This window comes from Polyodon spathula, chromosome 16 (genome assembly GCF_017654505.1).
Source record: "Polyodon spathula isolate WHYD16114869_AA chromosome 16, ASM1765450v1, whole genome shotgun sequence".
Classification (NCBI taxonomy): Eukaryota; Metazoa; Chordata; class Actinopteri; order Acipenseriformes; family Polyodontidae; genus Polyodon; species Polyodon spathula.
In genome coordinates, this window is record NC_054549.1 from 9848666 (window position 1) to 9869548 (window position 20883).

General features: G+C 51.5%; 4 protein-coding genes across 6 annotated transcripts; 1 reads left to right on the forward strand and 3 right to left on the reverse strand.

Annotated features, from left to right (window-relative positions):
* Nucleotides 1-29: 29 nt before the first annotated feature.
* Nucleotides 30-4181, reverse strand: htr6 (5-hydroxytryptamine (serotonin) receptor 6). 2 transcript variants are annotated; one of them, XM_041273193.1, is made up of 3 exons: nucleotides 2542-4181; nucleotides 1248-1403; nucleotides 30-456 (listed from the first exon to the last, which is right to left on the reverse strand). In XM_041273193.1, exons 1-3 carry the CDS (start codon nucleotides 3601-3603, stop codon nucleotides 49-51), a joined length of 1626 nt encoding a protein of 541 aa, XP_041129127.1. In that variant the 5' UTR covers nucleotides 3604-4181; the 3' UTR covers nucleotides 30-48. The 2 variants fall into 2 exon arrangements, with proteins under 2 accessions (XP_041129127.1, XP_041129126.1); XM_041273192.1 differs by having other exon boundaries at nucleotides 1242-1403.
* Nucleotides 4182-6003: 1822 nt separating this feature from the next.
* Nucleotides 6004-8549, forward strand: LOC121328944 (uncharacterized protein C2orf16-like). Its single transcript, XM_041274092.1, has 3 exons — nucleotides 6004-6012; nucleotides 6210-6341; nucleotides 7130-8549. Exons 1-3 carry the CDS (start codon nucleotides 6004-6006, stop codon nucleotides 7937-7939), a joined length of 951 nt encoding a protein of 316 aa, XP_041130026.1. The 3' UTR covers nucleotides 7940-8549.
* A 231-nt stretch (nucleotides 8550-8780) lies between these two features.
* Nucleotides 8781-15637, reverse strand: LOC121328205 (neuroblastoma suppressor of tumorigenicity 1-like). 2 transcript variants are annotated; one of them, XM_041272755.1, is made up of 5 exons: nucleotides 15553-15637; nucleotides 15287-15437; nucleotides 10762-10960; nucleotides 10541-10652; nucleotides 8781-9130 (listed from the first exon to the last, which is right to left on the reverse strand). In XM_041272755.1, exons 3-5 carry the CDS (start codon nucleotides 10935-10937, stop codon nucleotides 8879-8881), a joined length of 540 nt encoding a protein of 179 aa, XP_041128689.1. In that variant the 5' UTR covers nucleotides 10938-10960; nucleotides 15287-15437; nucleotides 15553-15637; the 3' UTR covers nucleotides 8781-8878. The 2 variants fall into 2 exon arrangements, with proteins under 2 accessions (XP_041128689.1, XP_041128688.1); XM_041272754.1 differs by having other exon boundaries at nucleotides 15287-15623.
* A 2815-nt stretch (nucleotides 15638-18452) lies between these two features.
* LOC121328411 (MICOS complex subunit MIC10-like) lies at nucleotides 18453-20420 on the reverse strand. The gene is made up of 4 exons (XM_041273055.1): nucleotides 20320-20420; nucleotides 19512-19559; nucleotides 18957-19066; nucleotides 18453-18680 (listed from the first exon to the last, which is right to left on the reverse strand). The coding sequence occupies exons 1-4, from the start codon at nucleotides 20381-20383 to the stop codon at nucleotides 18672-18674; spliced, it is 231 nt and encodes a 76-aa protein (XP_041128989.1). The 5' UTR covers nucleotides 20384-20420; the 3' UTR covers nucleotides 18453-18671.
* Between the last annotated feature and the right edge of the window lie 463 nt (nucleotides 20421-20883).

The following is a 20883-nucleotide window of genomic DNA, read 5'->3' on the forward strand; positions in this document are numbered from 1 at the left end:
GTTAGTCCAAGGCTGGCTGTGTTCACTAACCCCCACCCCCCGGGTGGTTCAGTCCAAGGCTGTGTGGAGCTGGTTGGGCAGCAGCTCATTCCCAGCATGCTCCACGTCGAACAGGTTGACGGAGTCGGCGCCGGTTGCCGGGGAGTCCTTGTTGCCGGGCAGGGGCACGGTGGGGTCGCAGGGGTCGGAGATCAGAGACTCGATCTCGCCCGGCAGGGTCACCATGTTCTTCAGGGACAGCCCCACCCGGTGGGCGCTGTGGGAATTGCGCACAGAGAGAGAAACCAGGCTGGGCCGGCGCTCCCAGGCCCGGGGGCAGCAGGGCAGGTGCCGAGCCATGGCCCTCTTGAAATCACGCATGAACAGTGGGTAGATGATCGGGTTCATGGTGCTGTTACAGTAACCCAGCCAGGTGAGAACATCAAACAGCCTGCCAGAGATGCAATCACACACTGCCTGGAGAGGAGAGAGGAGAGGAGAGGAGAGGAGATAGTCACACACTGCCTGGAGAGGAGAGAGGAGAGGAGAGGAGAGGAGGTAGTCACACACTGCCTGGAGAGGGGAGAGGAGAGGAGAGGAGATAGTCACACACTGCCTGGAGAGGAGAGAGGAGAGGAGAGAGAGGAGGTCATCAGGAGAGTGAGACGGATCTTGTAGTCCCACTGCCTAGAGTGTGACGGACCTTCTCCTCTCTAGTCTCCTTTATCAGTGTGAGCGGAGAGAGAGAGAGGAGAGGAGATAGTCACACACTGCCTGGAGAGGAGAGAGGAGAGGAGAGGAGATAGTCACACACTGCCTGGAGAGGAGAGAGGAGAGGGGGTTCTGTTACAGTATAGAGGGGTACAGATTGAGGATCAGGGGCTGTGTGTGAGATACAGAGGGATACAGATTGAGGGTCAGGGGTTGTGTGTTAGATATAGAGGGGTGCAGGTTGAGGATCAGGGGCTGTGTGTGAGATATAGAGGGGTGCAGATTGAGGGTCAGGGGTTGTGTGTTAGATATAGAGGGGTGCAGGTTGAGGATCAGGGGCTGTGTGTGAGATATAGAGGGGTGCAGATTGAGGGTCAGGGGCTGTGTGTGAGATATAGAGGGGTACAGATTGAGGGTCAGGGGTTGTGTGTTAGATATAGAGGGGTGCAGATTGAAGGTCAGGGGCTGTGTGTGAGATATAGAGGGGTACAGATTGAGGGTCAGGAGTTGTGTGTTAGATATAGAGGGGTGCAGATTGAGGCAAGGTTTACCTGTACCATGTTTGCCATGAAGAAAGGCAGCCACGCCACGAAGAACATGCCCAGCAGGATGCCAAGCGTCAGGCTGGCCTTCAGCGCCTTCCTGCTGTGCTTGCTGGCCAGCTTGCGGCTCTCACTCGTCCCTGCAGCGCACTGGGGTGCCGGCCTTGGGACCTGGGGGCACAGGAGCTGGATAAAAAAACTAAACTGGTTCGAAACATCGAATGTGTGCAGAGGGGACACTTTAAGTCGGGGTTAGACTTTGCACAGGGGCAGCTTCTCCCTGTCCGTCAGAAGCGCTGTGTAAACTGCGCATGCTTATTCGCGAGCGCCACGGCTCCATTGCCTTGCGTTACAGCGGAACCCGCAGAGGCTCTACAGAGATACCGGTGATCGGACACGTGCTGCTGCCGCTGCTTTGAAACGGTGCGAGATCAGTGGGGAATATCCCATAATTAAACAAACCCAGCTGGCGGGTTTCACAGACAGCGCCGCGCTCCCCTGGCAGGCTTTGCTGGAGAGTGGAAGAAATCTCGTTTGGTTTCCTGTCAGGTAGTCTGTCACGCTGGCTGGCTGCTCTCACCTCGTCTGGAACGGGGGGGGGGGGGGACGAATAAAAAAAGCATTGATTGGGGGTGGCGCTGCTCCGCACAGAACAAACCCGTCACAAGCAAGCTCCTGTTCGAGGTGCTTACTCCGCACATTAACACGGGGCTCACTGACTCACTACAGCTGCAAATGTGCTTTTAATTGCTTTACAACGTCGTTCATTACTAACATTATCAGGGAAAGATGTGATTCACTCCTGCATTAGAGCAACAATACAGGAGAGCGGGGCTCTGCGTCCAATACATTACCATCAGCACGTCATTATTATTATTATTAGTGGGTGTTGCTCTCGTGGTTTATAATGTTACCAGAATTACAGCCTCATCTCAAGTGCTGTTATTCTATATTTCTGCCCCAGGAGAGGCGCCTCTGAGCTCTCTCATCTCAAGTGCTGTTATTCTATATTTCTGCCCCAGGAGAGGCGCCTCTGAGCTCTCTCATCTCAAGTGCTGTTATTCTATATTTCTGCCCCAGGAGAGGCGCCTCTGAGCTCTCTCATCTCAAGTGCTGTTATTCTATATTTCTGCCCCAGGAGAGGCGCCTCTGAGCTCTCTCATCTCAAGTGCTGTTATTCTATATTTCTGCCCCAGGAGAGGCGCCTCTGAGCTCTCTCATCTCAAGTGCTGTTATTCTATATTTCTGCCCCAGGAGAGGCGCCTCTGAGCACTATAGTACATCGACGGAGCCGCTTGGCTGTTCGTACCTGCACGGGCGCGTCGGAGGTGGACGCCACGTTAGTAGTGAGGGAGGCCACCTGCACCGCCTGCTTCCGGGCGGCCCGCAGTATCCGGCAGTAGGTGAATGAAATGGCGATGGAAGGCAGGAAGAAAGTCAGACTGGATGCAATGAGCGCGTAGGGGAGGCTGACCAGCAGCCGGCACTGCTCCTCGTCCTCCGGGGCGGAGGGAGGCTGGTGGGGCGCGGGCGAGGGGTCGGTCCCGTTCGGCGCCTGGATCTCGAAGTCCAGTTCGTGCCAGCCCATCTCGATGGGCAGGAAGGAGGCGAGCGCCGCCAGGGTCCAGGTGGCGAGGATGAGCATCACGGCGCGGCCCGGGCGCATGCGGAGCTTGTATTTGAGCGGAGAGATGATGAGCAGGTAGCGGTCCAGGCTGATGACACACAGGTTGAGGATGGAGGCGCTGCAGCACATCACATCGAAGGAGACCCAAACGGAGCAGAAGCCGCCCGCCAGCACCCATCTCCCGCAGAGCTCGTTCAGCATGGCCGGGGGCATGACCACCAAGCCCACCATCAGGTCGGACATGAAGAGAGACACCAGGAAGTAGTTGGAGGTGTTCCTGAGGCAGCGCTGCGTGAAGATCAGCAGGATGAGGAGGAAGTTTCCCACGGTGGTGATGAGGATGATCAGGCAGAGGAACGCGGCCACCCAGCCGCTGCCCCCCTCCAAATAGCTGCCCCCTTCCAGCGTGGCGTTGAACCCTTCCAGAAAAAAACTCGAGTCCATGTCTTTCTTACACAAATGGGGTTTGTTGCCCTTCTTCCCGTCTCTCCAACCCCGTTCCTCTGCCTTGGTTTGTGGTGAGTGGCCAGTCAGGCAGGCAGCGGTGATTAGTATTGTATCAGTATTGTTATTGTTATTCTCTGAAATGATGCTGTCTCGACTTCCTCTGATAATCAGGAACCGAGCTGTGATGATATTATAATGACAGTGAAAGTTGGGAAGGAGAGAGAGAGAGAGAGAGAGAGAGAGAGGGGGAGAGGGAGGGAGGGAGAGAGAGAGAGAGAGAGAGAGAAAGAGAAACATCTTTCTAAACGTTTCTTGGATTTACTGGACAGGGTTGTTGTGTAAGATTAAATACATCGCTGAGAGTCGATGGGGTCGCTATAGGGAGCTGAACTCCACCAGCCGGCACGAACATTGCTTTTAGAATCACATTGCAATCTCATGCAACAGGGTTAAAACACACCTGCATCCATTTGAATTGTTTAACAATGTACTTTACACATGAACACATCACATGTGAAGCTGCCCAGTGCGTTTACAGATGCTATGGGATGTGTGAAGACTGTCGCAGTATCTATTTCCCTTTGTTTCCAATCGTCTGGAGACGCACCGAGACGCTACATGAGCTGCTTATGTGCGGATGACCCTGCCGCTGACACTGTTTGCATGAGAGTGAGAATCCCTCTCATTCCACAGAGCAGCTCTTTATATAAATGACGGAGTTTCATAAACTAGTGCATTTAAAAACCCGTGCATGAGATCCGATCATTAACCACTCAAGCGAATCAAGAAGCATTCCAGTGTGTGAGCGTATCCGAGGAATATGCAGTTAGAGATAGATAGAGAGAGAGAAAGATAGAGAGATAAAGAGATAGAGATATAGAGAGATAGAGAGAGAGATAGATAGATAGAGAGAGAGATAGATAGATAGAGATAGACAGAGAGAATGAGAGAGAGGGAGATAGAGAGCGAGAGCGATAGATAGATAGATTGATAGATTGATTGATTGATTATGGGTAGTTTATTTGTAGTTTAATTGTCCAGTTGTTGTTTTTTCAAAAATTGGCGTTATTTTCCACTGTTTTCATTTGCTTCTGCGGTGTAAACTTTGAAGTACCTTCTATTTATAAAGAGCGGCTCCACGTGTAGATTGCTGCCCGCCTTCTCGAGGTTCAGCGCGCCGTGCTTGATTCAGCGGCAGCCTCTTCAGTCCCGGCCGGTAATTGTTGCTCGGTCCTCGGGGTGCCTCAGTAATAAAGCGGGCTTAATTCCAGTCACAGCGGGGTCGCGGTCCTCGAGAGATAAGCTGCACAGAGAGCATGTCCGCGGCGGGTCCATTGCATTAGCCTATGCATAATTACAATGTCAATTATTGTAATTCTGCTCATTATGAACCGTGACACGGACTCGAGGGATCATCAAGGGATCATCGTTTGCGGTTTTTCTGTTCATGTGAATTTAAGAGAACGTGCATTTACATAATAATGAATGCAACCAGAGGGCGCGTCGCTTCCATGTGTGCGTGCCGGAGGCTTCGCGGCGAGTCCTTTCTCTCCTTTCCAGATGGAGCGGGTCACTCAGAAAAGATTGAGAAGCGCGTGGATTTGAAAAAGTGCTTTAAAAGTGCTCTTGAGATATAATGACTTCCGCCTGCAGCAGCCTGGCAGCCCGCGCTCACATTTGCAATTTTCCACGCTTTGCATAATAATGACCCTAAAACCCGCTGGAGTGGAACGCCGTGTAGACGCCTCTCTACTTGCGCGCCGCTCCTGCGTTACACACAGTCCCCGGCGCACTGTCTCAGTGCAGCCGCATCGCCGGATTGAACACGGGCGAGATCCTGCGCTAACCACAGAGAGAAAGGGGAGAGGGAGAGAGAGGGAGGGAGGGGGTCTAGCTATATCACTTAAACTCACTTAATGCAAAACAAAATATACTTCCATAAGCACTCCATGCAGATAATCACACAGAAACACACACACTCACACTCACACACATGAGGCTGGGATCACACATACACACACGAGTCTGGGATTGCACACACACACACACACTCACACAAGGGTGGGATCGCACACACTCACACACAAGGCTGGGATTGCACACAGTCACACACACACAAGGCTGGGATCACACACTCTCACACACACACTCACACGAGGCTGGGATCACACACTCTCACACACACACTCACACGAGGCTGGGATCGCACACACAAGGCTGGGATCGCACACTCACACACACACACGACGCCACTCACACCACACCACGAGTGCTGGGATTGCCACACTCACCACACGAGGGTGATCACACACACACACACACACACACACACACACACACACACACACACACACACACACACACACACACGAGGCTGTGATCACACACACACACACACACACACACACGAGGCTGTGATCACACACACACACACACACACACACTCACGCACACACACACACACACACACGAGGCTGGCTCGCTCAGCAGTGTGAAACAGCTTCTCTTTATTGTCACAGACAGCACAGTGCTTTCTCATTGCACACTATGACATGGTCCCCAATCAACTTAAGTGCTTCATACATATTTATTTATTCATTAATAATCATCATTTTTAAAAAGCAACTCATTTTCTCTTTAATAATAATTACTGCTCACAGCGTGGAATAGATAATACAAGCAGTCATTTTTACAACAATGAATGAAGTAATGATCTCTTGTTAACATACGATTTTGAGACAAGCTACACTGATGAAACGCTAGTCAGAGACAGGCAAGGCTTTCAATCCATTTCTGTATCCCTTGTCACCATAGCAACCCTATCCCCCGCCCCTTGTCACCGTGCTGAGCGCCTCTGTGTTCTCATTTCTAATGCAAATTTCTAACCCAAACCCTAAACCCAGCAATACTCGCTATCACACTGCACTCGAACCCCAGCGAGACTCACCACCACACTGCACTCGAACCCCAGCGAGACTCACTACTCACACTGCACTATCACACTGCACTCAAACCCCAGCGAGACTCGCTATCACATTTCACTGCACTCGAACCCCAGCGAGACTCACTATCACACTGCACTCGAACCCCAGCGAGACTGCACTGCACTCGAACCCCAGCGAGACTCGCTATCACACTGCACTGCACTCAAACCCCAGCGAGACTCGCTATAACATTTCGCTGCACTCGAACCCCAGCGAGACTCACTCTCACACTGCCCTGCACTGCACTCGAACCCCAGCGAGACTCGCTATCACACTGCACTGCACTCAAACCCCAGCGAGACTCGCTACCACATTTCACTGCACTCGAACCCCAGCGAGACTCACTCTCACACTGCCCTGCACTGCACTCGAACCCCAGCGAGACTCGCTATCACACTGCACTGCACTCAAACCCCAGCGAGACTCGCTATCACATTTCACTGCACTCGAACCCCAGCGAGACTTGCTATCACATTTCACTGCACTCGAACCCCAGCGAGACTCGCTATCACATTTCACTGCACTCGAACCCCAGCGAGACTCGCTATCACACTGCCCTGCACTGCACTCGAACCCCAGCGAGACTCGCTATCACATTTCACTGCACTCAAACCCCAGCGAGACTCGCTATCACACTGCCCTGCACTGCACTCAAACCCCAGCGAGACTCGCTATCACACTGCCCTGCACTGCACTCAAACCCCAGCGAGACTCGCTATCACACTGCACTGCACTCAAACCCCAGCGAGACTCACTCTCACACTGCCCTGCACTCGAACCCCAGCGAGACTCGCTATCACACTTCACTGCACTCAAACCCCAGCGAGACTCGCTATCACATTTCGCTGCACTCGAACCCCAGCGAGACTCGCTATCACATTTCACTGCACTCGAACCCCAGCGAGACTCGCTACCACATTTCACTGCACTCAAACCCCAGCGAGACTCGCTATCACATTTCACTGCACTCGAACCCCAGCGAGACTCGCTATCACACTTCACTGCACTCGAACCCCAGCGAGACTCGCTATCACATTTCACTGCACTCAAACCCCAGCGAGACTCGCTATCACATTTCACTGCACTCGAACCCCAGCGAGACTCGCTATCACATTTCACTGCACTCGAACCCCAGCGAGACTCGCTACCACATTTCACTGCACTCAAACCCCAGCGAGACTCGCTATCACATTTCACTGCACTCAAACCCCAGCGAGACTCGCTATCACACTTCACTGCACTCAAACCCCAGCGAGACTCGCTATCACACTGCACTGCACTCGAACCCCAGCGAGACTCGCTATCACATTTCACTGCACTCGAACCCCAGCGAGACTCGCTACCACATTTCACTGCACTCAAACCCCAGCGAGACTCGCTATCACATTTCACTGCACTCGAACCCCAGCGAGACTCGCTATCACACTGCCCTGCATTGCACTCGAACCCCAGCGAGACTCGCTATCACATTTCACTGCACTCGAACCCCAGCGAGACTCGCTATCACACTGCCCTGCACTGCACTCAAACCCCAGCGAGACTCGCTATCACACTGCACTGCACTCAAACCCCAGCGAGACTCGCTATCACACTGCAGTAGGTGTAAAAGCTCTATAAAGATTAAAAGCAGAATTACAGCCAGTGCCTGAAAATGTGCAGCCATGCATGAAAGAGAGGCAGCTGTGCATTGTCCTGCTTCTCATCGCTGCTGCTGCTGCCTGCAGGCCAAGAGAGCTCCAAATTAAACAGCATCTTAAACCTGCACAGGCCAGCATCAAACCTGCCTGTCTCATTGCAAACAAGCTTTAACATCCCCCAGTGCTTCACTCACTACAGACGGCTGGCTCCTTTGCTTGTCATGAAATGCAGCCGTGACTCTGAATAAAGCCACATTTGTAACTCTCCTGTTTAAAGCAGCCTCATCCTGACCCTTCAATCCCTCAGCTCTGAGCTCTCGTCTGCCTTACTGCGTCCCGGTGGCTCTGGCAGTCTGTCAAGAGGTTCCTGTGAGTCCTCTGCCCTCGGATGGTCATCTGTGGTATCTGCTTCGGCTAAACCTGCAGATCCTCAAACTGACTCTCGGTGCTGCAGCTGCATACAAATCGATTGCTGCATCGAACCTTTACTGAGCAGAACGAAGACGCTTTATTTACTTTCTTCATTTAGAATATTTTTCATACAGTTAGACCAATTTTGTACCTTTTTTCATCAGTAAGGATACTCTAACCTGTTAAAACGTTATAATATAACTGTGAATGTGAGAGGAGAGGAGGGGAGAGAGGGGGTAAGGGAGACAGTGAGGGGAGAGCAGGGGAGTGAGGGGGTGAGGGAGATAGTGAGGGTAGAGGAGGGGAGGGCAGGATACAGTGAGGGGAGAGGAGGAGAGGGGAAGGAGGGAGATAGTGAGGGGAGAGGAGGGGAGGGGGTAAGGGAGACAGTGAGGGGAGAGCAGGGGAGTGAGGGGGTGAGGGAGATAGTGAGGGTAGAGGAGGGGAGGGCAGGATACAGTGAGGGGAGAGGAGGAGAGGGGAAGGAGGGAGATAGTGAGGGTAGAGGAGGGGAGGGGGTGAGGGGGAGGAGGGAAGGGTCTAGTCCTCTTGTTTCTCAGTGTGTTTTGGCAGGGCAGCATGCTCGCTCTCCCCCTCCCCCTGCCCCTCTCTCTCCAGGTGGTGGTGGCCATGGCCAGGCTGGGGGAGCACGGGGGGCTTCAGGTACACGTTGAACAGCTCCCCCTCCAGGACGGGCTCCTTGCCGCAGGACTGGCAGCTGCAGTGCAGGATCTTCTCCACTAGCTTGTCCACGCGGGGCATCTCCTTGTTCCCGGGGCAGTCCAGGGTGACCTGCAAAGAGGAGAGCAGCTACAAACCCTAAACACAGCAGGAACTCAGGGTGCAGTGATTCAGGGAGCAGTGATTCAGGGAGCAGTGATTCAGGGAGCAGGGATTCAGGGTGCAGTGATTCAGGGAGCAGGGACTCAGGGTGCAGTGATTCAGGGAGCAGTGACTCAGGGTGCAGTGATTCAGGGAGCAGGGATTCAGGGTGCAGTGATTCAGGGAGCAGTGATTCAGGGAGCAGTGATTCAGGGAGCAGCGATTCAGGGTGCAGTGATTCAGGGAGCAGTGATTCAGGGTGCAGTGATTCAGGGAGCAGGGACTCAGGGTGCAGTGATTCAGGGAGCAGTGATTCAGGGAGCAGTGATTCAGGGTGCAGTGATTCAGGGTGCAGTGATTCAGGGTGCAGTGATTCAGGGTGCAGTGATTCAGGGTGCAGTGATTCAGGGTGCAGTGATTCAGGGTGCAGTGATTCAGGGAGCAGTGATTCAGGGAGCAGTGATTCAGGGTGCAGTGATTCAGGGTGCAGTGATTCAGGGAGCAGTGATTCAGGGTGCAGTGATTCAGGGTGCAGTGATTCAGGGTGCAGTGATTCAGGGAGCAGTGATTCAGGGTGCAGTGATTCAGGGTGCAGTGATTCAGGGTGCAGTGATTCAGGGTGCAGTGATTCAGGGATCAGTGATTCAGGGTGCAGTGATTCAGGGAGCAGGGACTCAGGGAGCAGGGATTCAGGGTGCAGTGATTCAGGGAGCAGTGATTCAGGGTGCAGTGATTCAGGGAGCAGTGATTCAGGGAGCAGTGATTCAGGGTGCAGTGATTCAGGGTGCATGATTCAGGGTGCAGTGATTCAGGGTGCAGTGATTCAGGGAGCAGTGATTCAGGGTGCAGTGATTCAGGGTGCAGGGATTCAGGGAGCAGGGATTCAGGGTGCAGTGATTCAGGGTGCAGTGATTCAGGGAGCAGTGACTCAGGGTGCAGTGATTCAGGGTGCATGATTCAGGGAGCAGTGATTCAGGGTGCAGTGATTCAGGGTGCATGATTCAGGGAGCAGTGATTCAGGGTGCAGTGATTCAGGGTGCATGATTCAGGGTGCAGTGATTCAGGGTGCATGATTCAGGGTGCAGTGATTCAGGGTGCAGTGATTCAGGGAGCAGTGATTCAGGGTGCAGTGATTCAGGGAGCAGTGATTCAGGGTGCAGTGATTCAGGGTGCAGTGATTCAGGGAGCAGTGATTCAGGGTGCAGTGATTCAGGGTGCAGTGATTCAGGGAGCAGGGACTCAGGGTGCAGTGATTCAGGGTGCAGTGATTCAGGGTGCAGTGATTCAGGGAGCAGTGATTCAGGATGCAGTGATTTAGGGAGCAATGATTCAGGGTGCAGTGATTCAGGGAGCAGTGATTCAGGGAGCAGTGATACTCACCACCTCCCACAGTGACTGGGCTGGCATGCAGGAATCGCAGTGCACCAGGGACTCTGTGGACTGGGGGAAGGTGTTGGGCACACTGTAGCTGAAGCACTGCCCCAGACAGGCCCTGTGGAGACAGAGAGAGAGATGTTTATATATATACACACAATATATATACACACTCACACACACACACACACTCACACACAGTGCCAGACAGTCTCTCTGGGACTCACCGGTTTTGTATGGACTGTGCCTCACAGCCGCTGTGCCCCACGATCTGCGTGATGTTCTTCGCCTCGCACCAGGCACTCTTGTCAGGGAACAGCGCCAGGCGGTTAATATGAGCGGGCGCGGTCAGGCACAGAACTGGCAGCAGCAGAAGCCAGCCAATCACAACGCAGCTCGGCATCGCTCCAGCAGCACTACAGCAACCTGAGAGAGGAAGGGAAAGAGAGCCTTCAACACTGTCCACAGAGAAAGAAACACTGAATGCAGGACCTGCACTTGCAGGCCACAGGGTGGCGCCACTGTTTGACTGCAGCATAGAGCCGGCTGAGTTGGGAAGCTTTGCCCCGTGCTGGGATTGATTTCAGGGTTACATTTCCCTGAAGCAGCACAAACACATGCACAGCGAGGAAGCCTGAAGCTGCCAGTGATCAAGGAGCAGGGAGCTGTTTATTTACTGTGCAGTTACAAGAGCAGAGTCAGACACTGAGCTGCAAGCACACACACACACACACACACGCACACTGGCATACTCACACACACACTGACAAATACAAACACACCCACACAGACAGGCACACACGCACACTAACATACACACACGCACACACACACACACTGGCACACACACACACATACACACACACACACACACACACACTCTGTATAGTTCAGGTGACGATATCTTGGATCCTCATGACAGGGTTAATCCATTCCCAGTCGCTACAGTAGCTGTCACTCAGTGATGTGATAATTTCCTCAGCAGTGTAATCCCATCATAGAATCTCATTATTACACCTGCTCACGTTCTGCACACCTCAGGAAGGAGCGGCAGTGACAGACAGGAGAGAAGTGCGTGGGCTGTAATTGGGAAGAGGTTCCCACATTCCAACCATTCCGAGAGCCACCTGGAATCAATTCACCTGGAAGAGGAGAGAGCGCTGCCTGGAGCCCGATTCGATGCAGGGTGCCACCAGGAGGGGGTGCTGCCTGGAGCCCGACTCACAGCAGTGTGCCACCAGGAGGGGGCGCTGCCTGGAGCCCGACTTGCTGCAGTGTGCCGCCAGGAGGGGGCGCTGCCTGGAGCCCGACTCACAGCAGTGTGCCACCAGGAGGGGGCGCTGCCTGGAGCCCGACTTGCTGCAGTGTGCCACCAGGAGGGGGCGCTGCCTGGAGCCCGACTTGCTGCAGTGTGCCGCCAGGAGGGGGCGCTGCCTGGAGCCCGACTCGCTGCAGTGTGCCGCCAGGAGGGGGCGCTGCCTGGAGCCCGACTCGCTGCAGTGTGCCGCCAGGAGGGGGCGCTGCCTGGAGCCCGACTCAAGATCTCAAGATCCCGTGTCCTGAGATTGTATCTACAGAGATGGGTTTGTGACCGAGTAGAGTGAAGAGATTGTAGCTACAGAGATGGGTTTGTGACCGAGTAGAGTGAATTGTCTCCTCCGTGTTCTTCTTGTGATATAGAGCTGTCTTATCCAGCTTATGGCGCCAGGATTTCAGCATTCTCATCCCTGATCTCTGTCTTGTTACTTCTTGCTGGAAAATGAGGTTTAGTAATGGCTCCCTGGGTTGGGGCCAGCTGTAACACGTGTTACAATTAACCCCATACACCATTAGCTGAACTATATTGGGGCTCATGAATCTTGCACTGCAGGAAACACAATATTCAGATATCACAGCTGTGACTCAGAGACACATCCCAGCTGTGACACAGACACATCACAGCTGTGACTCAGAAACACATCACAGCTGTGACTCAGAAACACATCACAGCTGTGACTCAGAGACACATCACAGCTGTGACACAGAGACACATCACAGCTGTGACTCAGAAATATATCACAGCTGTGACTCAGAAACACATCACAGCTGTGACTCAGAAATATATCACAGCTGTGACTCAGAAACACATCACAGCTGTGACTCAGAGACACATCACAGCTGTGACACAGAGACACATCACAGCTGTGACTCAGAGACACATCACAGCTGTGACACAGAGACACATTCTTGCTTGATAAGGCCTAGGAATTTAGGGATGTTAGAAAGTTTTGAAAATGCTTTATGTGAACATTTTTGTTCTTCAGTAAAGATATTCAGTTTTTCAGTTAAAGAAAAACAAACATATTTGTTTGATGTGAAAATTCATCTCATTCAATAAAACATTACATTGCTGAGTCTGAGAAATGTGTTGTTGTTTATTTAATTATTCTTCACTGAGTGTTACACCTGACCTTGGCCATGGGGTCAGTTGTAACATCTGACACTTTAGATTTCAAGAGCTCTTGTTGCCTGTATATCAGCATTTCAAACAGGATAGCTATGGGGATTGGTAGAGGACAGATGTCTCAAAGTGTATCAAAGTGGTCAAACTAGCTCTAATCATCTGTGCGTAATGGAGAGAACGGTAAGAACCCATTACAACTGTGCCTGGTCTATCCTAAGCAGTAATTCACTGCACTGCAAAAACCCAACTGTTTCTTTCACTGTGTCTTCAGTAACCCTCCCTTCACTCGGGTATATATATATATATATATATATATATATATATATATATATATAATTTAATATGCCGGGATAATTCTTGACGTACTGCATGAATATATATGCCGAAGACTTTATATATACAGACGACGACTTATATTCCTACGTTCACTGCAAGAATGCACGAATATATACAGGATGCTCTGAAATATATTATTCTGATCTGCACGAATATATACAGGATGCTCTGAAATATATTATTCTGATCTGCACGAATATATACAGGATGCTCTGAAATATATTATTCCGATCTGCACTAATATATACAGGATGCTCTGAAATATATTACTCTGAACTGCACGAATATATACAGGATGCTCTGAAATATATTATTCTGAACTGCACGAATATATACAGGATGCTCTGAAATATATTACTCTGAACTGCACGAATATATACAGGATGCTCTGAAATATATTACTCTGAACTGCACGAATATATACAGGATGCTCTGAAATATATTACTCTGAACTGCACGAATATATACAGGATGCTCTGAAATATATTATTCCGATCTGCACGAATATATACAGGATGCTCTGAAATATATTACTCTGAACAGCACGAATATATACAGGATGCTCTGAAATATATTACTCTGATCTGCACGAATATATACAGGATGCTCTGAAATATATTACTCTGATCTGCACGAATATATACAGGATGCTCTGAAATATATTACTCTGAACAGCACGAATATATACAGGATGCTCTGAAATATATTACTCTGAACAGCACGAATATATACAGGATGCTCTGAAATATATTACTCTGATCTGCACGAATATATACAGGATGCTCTGAAATATATTACTCCGATCTGCACGAATATATACAGGATGCTCTGAAATATATTACTCCGATCTGCACGAATATATACAGGATGCGCTGAAATATATTACTCTGAACAGCACGAATATATACAGGATGCTCTGAAATATATTATTCTGAACTGCACGAATATATACAGGATGCTCTGAAATATATTACTCTGAACTGCACGAATATATACAGGATGCTCTGAAATATATTACTCTGATCTGCACGAATATATACAGGATGCTCTGAAATATATTACTCCGATCTGCACGAATATATACAGGATGTTCTGAAATATATTACTCCGATCTGCACGAATATATACAAGATGCTCTGAAATATATTATTCTGAACAGCACGAATATATGCAAGATGCCCTGAAATATATTTTTCTGATGACGTTTAATAAAGTTAATTAACCTCGTAAAAACACTCAAGTAACGTGCTGCAACACAGGACCCAGACGCTGGAACGTGTCGCTCTATAAATCCTCGTGTCGCTTTTCGGAACTGCAGTCTCTCCTCCGTCTGCAAAAACACAGCGACTGACAGCAGGGTCGCCAAGTGCTCTCAGAGCCCGACCAGCCGAGCGAGCGGAGAGATTTATTAAAACACGCTTCTGATCTGCACTAGGAAGCCGCCTTACACAAACTTCTCAATTTGCAAACGACGTCGCTACACGCCCAGGTCCACAGCACGTTTGGAATTATGGTTATAAATATGATTACTATTATCAAGTCGAATCGTATATTCTTTCTGTTTGTTTTATTGTTGCGCTCTCTCTCTCTCTCTCTCTCTCTCTCTCTCTCTCTCTCTCTCTCTCTCTCTCTCTCTCTCTCTCTCTCTCTCTCTCTCTCCTCTCTCTCTCTCTCTCTCTCTCCTGCGACACGCAGGTTAGGCGGCTCGGGGTCGCTTCACATCTGCAACTCATTGTCGGTTTGCTGGGATTTAAAAAGCTCAATTTCATCATTTATCATCGAGATAAAATGCGTGCAGAAAAGGGCACGTCGCATTAGGAGGCTGCTTTTATAAATGCAATTCTCTCCGATACGAGACAGGAAGAAAAAAAAACGCAGGATAAAATAACTTTTAGAAAAAATAACTTAGAAACGAAGGAAAGAAGCGAGAGGAGAGAGAATAATATAAAAAGACGGTTTTCTTTTACACTTACCACTTTTTAAAAAGACATGAAACGGTGTCAGTCCTGTTTGCGGTGCGCGCTGGTCGGCGCTGGCAGGGTGCGAGGGAGCAGTCCGGGCTCAGTGCTTGCACACCCGCAAAGGGTTCAGTCAGGGTCCCGTGATCCGGCGCGCCGAGGGTCTCTGCAACGAGACCGGGGTTTGTATTGAGAAGAATCCGAAGATGGAAGTAGGACACGCAGAAGAAATGGTCAATAACAGCGTCAGAGCTGGACCCCCACCAAAAAAAAAACCTTACACTATCAAAAACATCTTGAAGCCAAATGATTCAGGGAAATGCGCCGGGTGGGAGGGTGAGCGGAACGCGCCCCGGGACGCGCAGGTGCCGCGCTGTTCTGAACTGACTTTGCATTGCATCTCTCTCTCTCTCCCTCTCCATCTCAACAACTCTACCTTCACATTCTCTCTCTCTCTCTCTCTCATCCTCTCTCTCTCTCTCTCTCTCTCCCTCTCTATCTCTCCTCTCTGCTCGCTCTCTCTCTCGATAGCTATCGCGCTAAGAGAAGAGAGAAAGGAGAGTAAGCGGATCGAAAATGCAGAGATCCGAGAGTTGAGAAAAGATGGACCTATAGTGAGTCGCCCTTAGTAGTACAGTATAGAAATGGTTGTATGCTAGCGTCGAACGGTGACACAGCAGCAGATATGCGAGAGCGCGAGCCCGCAAATAAAAACACAACACAAACAAACAACAGTAAGAAAGAAAAAACCGTCAAGGCGACTTTTGCTATATACTAGAGAGATTATCCCAGCTGTGACTAGCGATCCAATAGGCTAACCAGTACAGACGTAATAAGTATAAGAAGATCCCTCTCTCTCAATGAGCCATGCTAGAGTCACGATGTAAAAGAGACCGATGAATGCCTAAAATACCACCACAATGTCGCGCATGATTTCCGTAAACACAACATAAAACTCGGGCTACAGGACTAGAGACCGCTCTTCGCAAGAGTGAGTGTCATCGACTCTATCCTGCTATCGAGAGACCTGGAGAATCATCTCGCAGACTCCAAGATAGATCACCAGCAGATTAATATATGTGATAACTGATGAAGCGAGCACCGAGATCACTCCTCGTAAGAGAGAATTCACGTCCTATCCACTTGACATATAGCGTTAGCGCATCCGTCCTAGGAAGAAATCCCACCCCACAGCCAGCGCTCGGAGATAGACTCAGTACCCTCTCTCAGATACACTATCATCACATCCCTCTCCCTTATATCTTCTCTACTCTCGTCATCTCTCGTCTCGCTAATCCCGATACTCCTCTCTCGCCTCTCTCCTCCTCTATATCAGTCTCGCTCGACACCTCTTGTCTATACTCTAAACTCCAGTACTATCCACCTATCCATTACCACATCCATATCTCCTCCCGATGTATCTATGGCGGTCTCGCTCTTAGTCTCCCACTCTCTCCCCCCATAGTCTCTAGATCCAGCTCTCTCGCCCTCTACTTCTCCCCGCCTCCCCCCACCTATCAACCGGCTCTACCCCTCTTCACCCCCCTCGGACCCCCCCCATCTAGTCCTCTCTTGTATACCTCTCGTGTTGTATCCCCTTTGTCCCTACCTACCCCCTTGATTACCACCCCCCACCCGGCTCTATGGCTGTATTGCCTTTTTGTGTCTTTTGTACCTCCTCTCTCTCTCTATCTCTCTAGCTCGCGCTTATCTACACTATCTCCTCCCCGACACTCGATCTCTTGTCTCTCTCACCCTCCCTCCTCGTCGCTCGCCCAGTCTCTCTACCCCATACCCGTCTCTCTCTCTCTCTCTCGCTCCATCCAGACCATCGATCTCGTCCCTCTCTCGCACGCTCTGCCTGCCCTCCTTCTCTTGTCTACCTCCTACCCCGCTCTACTCGCTGTCTCTCCAGCTATACTCTGGATCCCCTACCATCTCTCTCTCTATCTCCCCTCCTCAACTCGCTGATATTCTAGTTTTCTCCCACTACATCCCCTCTCTCTCTCTCTCACTATCTCTCCTGCCGGAGAGTCCTAATTGAAGCGAGATCAATGAGCTCTCCCCTCCCTCCCCTCTCTCTCTCCTTCTCTCTCCCCTCCTCCCTCTCTCCCCCCCCCCCCCCCATCCTCTTCGCTCTCTCTCTCCCTCCCTTCTCTCTATCTCTCTCCCCCCCTCCCTCCCCGCTCTTCTCCTCTCTCCTCTTTCCTCTGGCTCTCTCTCTCTCTCCCCCTACCTCCCCTTCTCTGTCTCTCTCTCTCTACCTTCCCCTCTCTTCTCTCTTCTCTCTCTCATCTCTCTCTCTATCTCTCATCTCTCTTCATCTCTCTCTCTCTCTCTCTCTCTCTCTATCTGCAGAGTCCTCACGCTTCAGTTGCCAGTGAGATACCATTGAGATGGACAGAATTAGGACGACAGAGAGGGAGAGTTGGCACGCTGCTCTCACGCTCAGTTGCCAGTGAGATCCCATTGAGTGAGGACAGAAGGTTCGGCGGACAGAGTCAGAGGGAGAGGGGGGTGAGAGAGGGAGTGTGGGAGAGAGAGAGGAAACAATGCATAGTTTCTGAATCTGTCAATTTAAAAATCCCGGTGCTGTCCACGGCAATGTCAATGACGAGTTTAATAACCTACAAACCGATTGTCCAGTCCAAAAATTACTTAGCTAAAACTTGCCAATTCACCATCCTCTCTCTCCCCTCTCCTCTCCCCTTGTTTGCCTGGCTGGAAGGTGAATCTGAATTTCCTGTGGGACCCTGTGATCACCTGCTAGTAATAAAAGCATCTCCCTGCCTGGCCTTGGCATTCCCGCAGCATTCCTGACATTCCCGAGAGCACTGGAGCCGGCAGGCTGGCGTTCCTGCTTCCCCAGCCCAGGCTTCGGATAGGAGCCGCCCCCCAGCACTCTCAGTGTGAATGTTTTCAGTGTGACTGCTCTCTCATTACAGTGCAAGTGCCCTCAGTGTGAGTGCTCTCTTCTCTCATGAGAGGATCCTGTGCTGATGTTTTCAGCTCCTCTCAGATTAATGGTGTCCTCGTCACCTCTATTGTAAACTGTTCCCAGACCAAAGCCGTCCCATTTCTAATGTTTTAAACATTGCAGCAGCTGGACACAGCTGCCGTCTGCCTGGTAACCCTGGTAACCCTCCGCCTCCCGAAACACAAACACTGCTGTGCAGCTGCATCAATTCAGAACTGTCTTTATTGAATGAGAGTGATCACCAGAACAGAGCGGCAATGACATCATCATCGTTATTACAACAACAAAACGCACACGCTGACAAACAAGCTGATGTCTGTGTTGATGAGAAGAATGGACCGGGGAGAGGGAGGGGGGTGGAGAGGCGCTCCGGCCAGCCTCAGGAAACAGACAGCACCCCCTAGTGTCACACACATAATGCTGCTACTGTTCCTGGAGACAAAAATAAAAAAATAAATATTAGCTCACAAATCAAGAAGCATCAACCCTCCACTGGATAATACTGAATACTAGAACTGGTGCCTTTTCATTATGAGCCACACACGCACACAGAGCTGCCCCTCCCCATACACACACACACACACACACACACACAGCCCCCCTACACACATACAGAGCCGCCCCTCCCCACACACACAGAGAGCTGGCCCTTCATCAGCAATTGCTCAGAGGAGAGAGGAGGAGAGAGAGAGATGCAGAGGCGCTCACCTTCACACACTTGCCGTGCAGCAGGTAAGGTGCCTGGAAGTCTTGCTGACAATTTGAGTACGCCATCCCCAGACCCATCCCTGAACCTAAGACAATGGGCCACGTCCGACCTGCGGGCAGAAAAACACACAGTTCCTTAGCAGGAGGGGAGAGAGAGGCGACGGGACTGGAGGGGTGGGGGCGACCGGACTGGAGAGGGGGGAGAGAGAGAGAGGCGACGGGACTGGAGAGGGGGGAGAGAGAGAGAGGCGACGGGACTGGAGAGGGGGGGGAGAGAGAGAGGCGACGGGACTGGAGAGGGGGGAGAGAGAGAGAGGCGACGGGACTGGAGAGGGAGGAGAGAGAGAGGCGACGGGTCTGGAGTGGGGGGAGAGAGGCGACGGGTCTGGAGAGTGGGGGCAGGACTGGAGAGGAGGGAGAGAGGCGACGGGACTGGAGAGGGGGGTAGAAAGGCACAACGGGACTGGAGAGTGGGGAAGAGAGAGGCGACGGGACTGGAGAGGGGGGGAGAGAGAGGCGACGGGACTGGAGAGGGGGGGAGAGAGAGATACTCACGTTTGAAGAACAAGACTGAAAACACGATCCCGAGCCCCAGCCCAGCCCCTGTGAGGAGAGAACACAGGACAGGACAGAGTCAGGAGAGGCCATCACACTGCCCTGCCCTGCGCATGAGAACGCTGCTCGTCACACCCCAGCCCTGCTCACGAGAATGCTTCACTGATAATACAGGGGAGAAGGTGTCTGAACGAAGGCACTCCTGGGGGGGCTCCTGGCTCCGTCTCCTCTCCCAAGTCCTGCCCGGAACTCAATCAGCGCTAACCGTCTGCAGGAACGCAGTGACCCCTGAACCCAGGAGATGGTAAACCACACCTGCTCAAGGGCCCTGGATCACACTGCACTGTGGAGTTCGTTTCTCGAAGCTCTGTGCGTGTTGGAGTCTGCACTGTGCATGCAGTTCGTCTCTCTCTCCTAAATTCTGGGCTTTTTGCACGCCGCTGCGCCGTGGTTCCGACCACGTTACAGGGCATAGTTTAAACGCTGCAGCACATTGAATTGTGGCCGTGCCTGTGCTACACTGTCAATGTGTCCGCTCTCCTAGCCCGTTTACCCGGTGACCTACCTCTTCCCTGACGCGGCCCCGTTAATCTCCCCGAGCCGACAGCGTCCCGGCTCAGTCCGGGTTCTGTTCGGTTGGGTCTGTATCGCAGTGACCCCTCGGTTCTGACCCCATGTCCCTGCCCTTGCTCTCCCTGCAGATTTGCAGGGCGCTAGCGTCCCCGCACTGTCCCGTGTGCCGCGCCTCACGCTGCAATGCACCGGCCCGGTTCTGATTCGTTCACTTTGATTTCAATGTTTTAATTACCGAGCTTCACGGCGCAGTCCGCGAGGCAGCGGTCCCACTTTCTGCCCAACTCTCCTTCAGACATCTTCCTGAAGCGAAATATCGCGACAGCACCCCCCCCCCCCCCCCCCCATAAGAGGTGAGGCGACGCGTACAGAATATCGCGAGAGCTATGGCGAGCTCAGAGCCGCTGTTTGTTATTATGGGTGTTAGTTTAGCCGCTGCATTTCTGATCGTTATCCCCGTGCGCGCACCCATTGGCTAAACCGGTCAGATTCTGCGCAGAATGCCCTCCGTGACGCGCCCTGTATCCGCGTGTTTGCTTGCAGGGAATCGCTGCGTTGTGTTTGGGGGAGATGACGTCAGGTTATTTAAACCGGCAGTTGCAAATTGATCCCTTCTGTCAGTGTTGTTTGATTTGTATTATTTTCTTTTTCCGTTTTTGATTATTGATCTCCTTCCTTTCTCAACTCCTATCCAGGGACATCCCGTGAAAACGAGCCTATATCTGGGCGCAGCGCATCCCATGACATGTCATGCATGTTCAAACGCGTACCTGCCTGTACCTGTCTAACAAATAAAGAC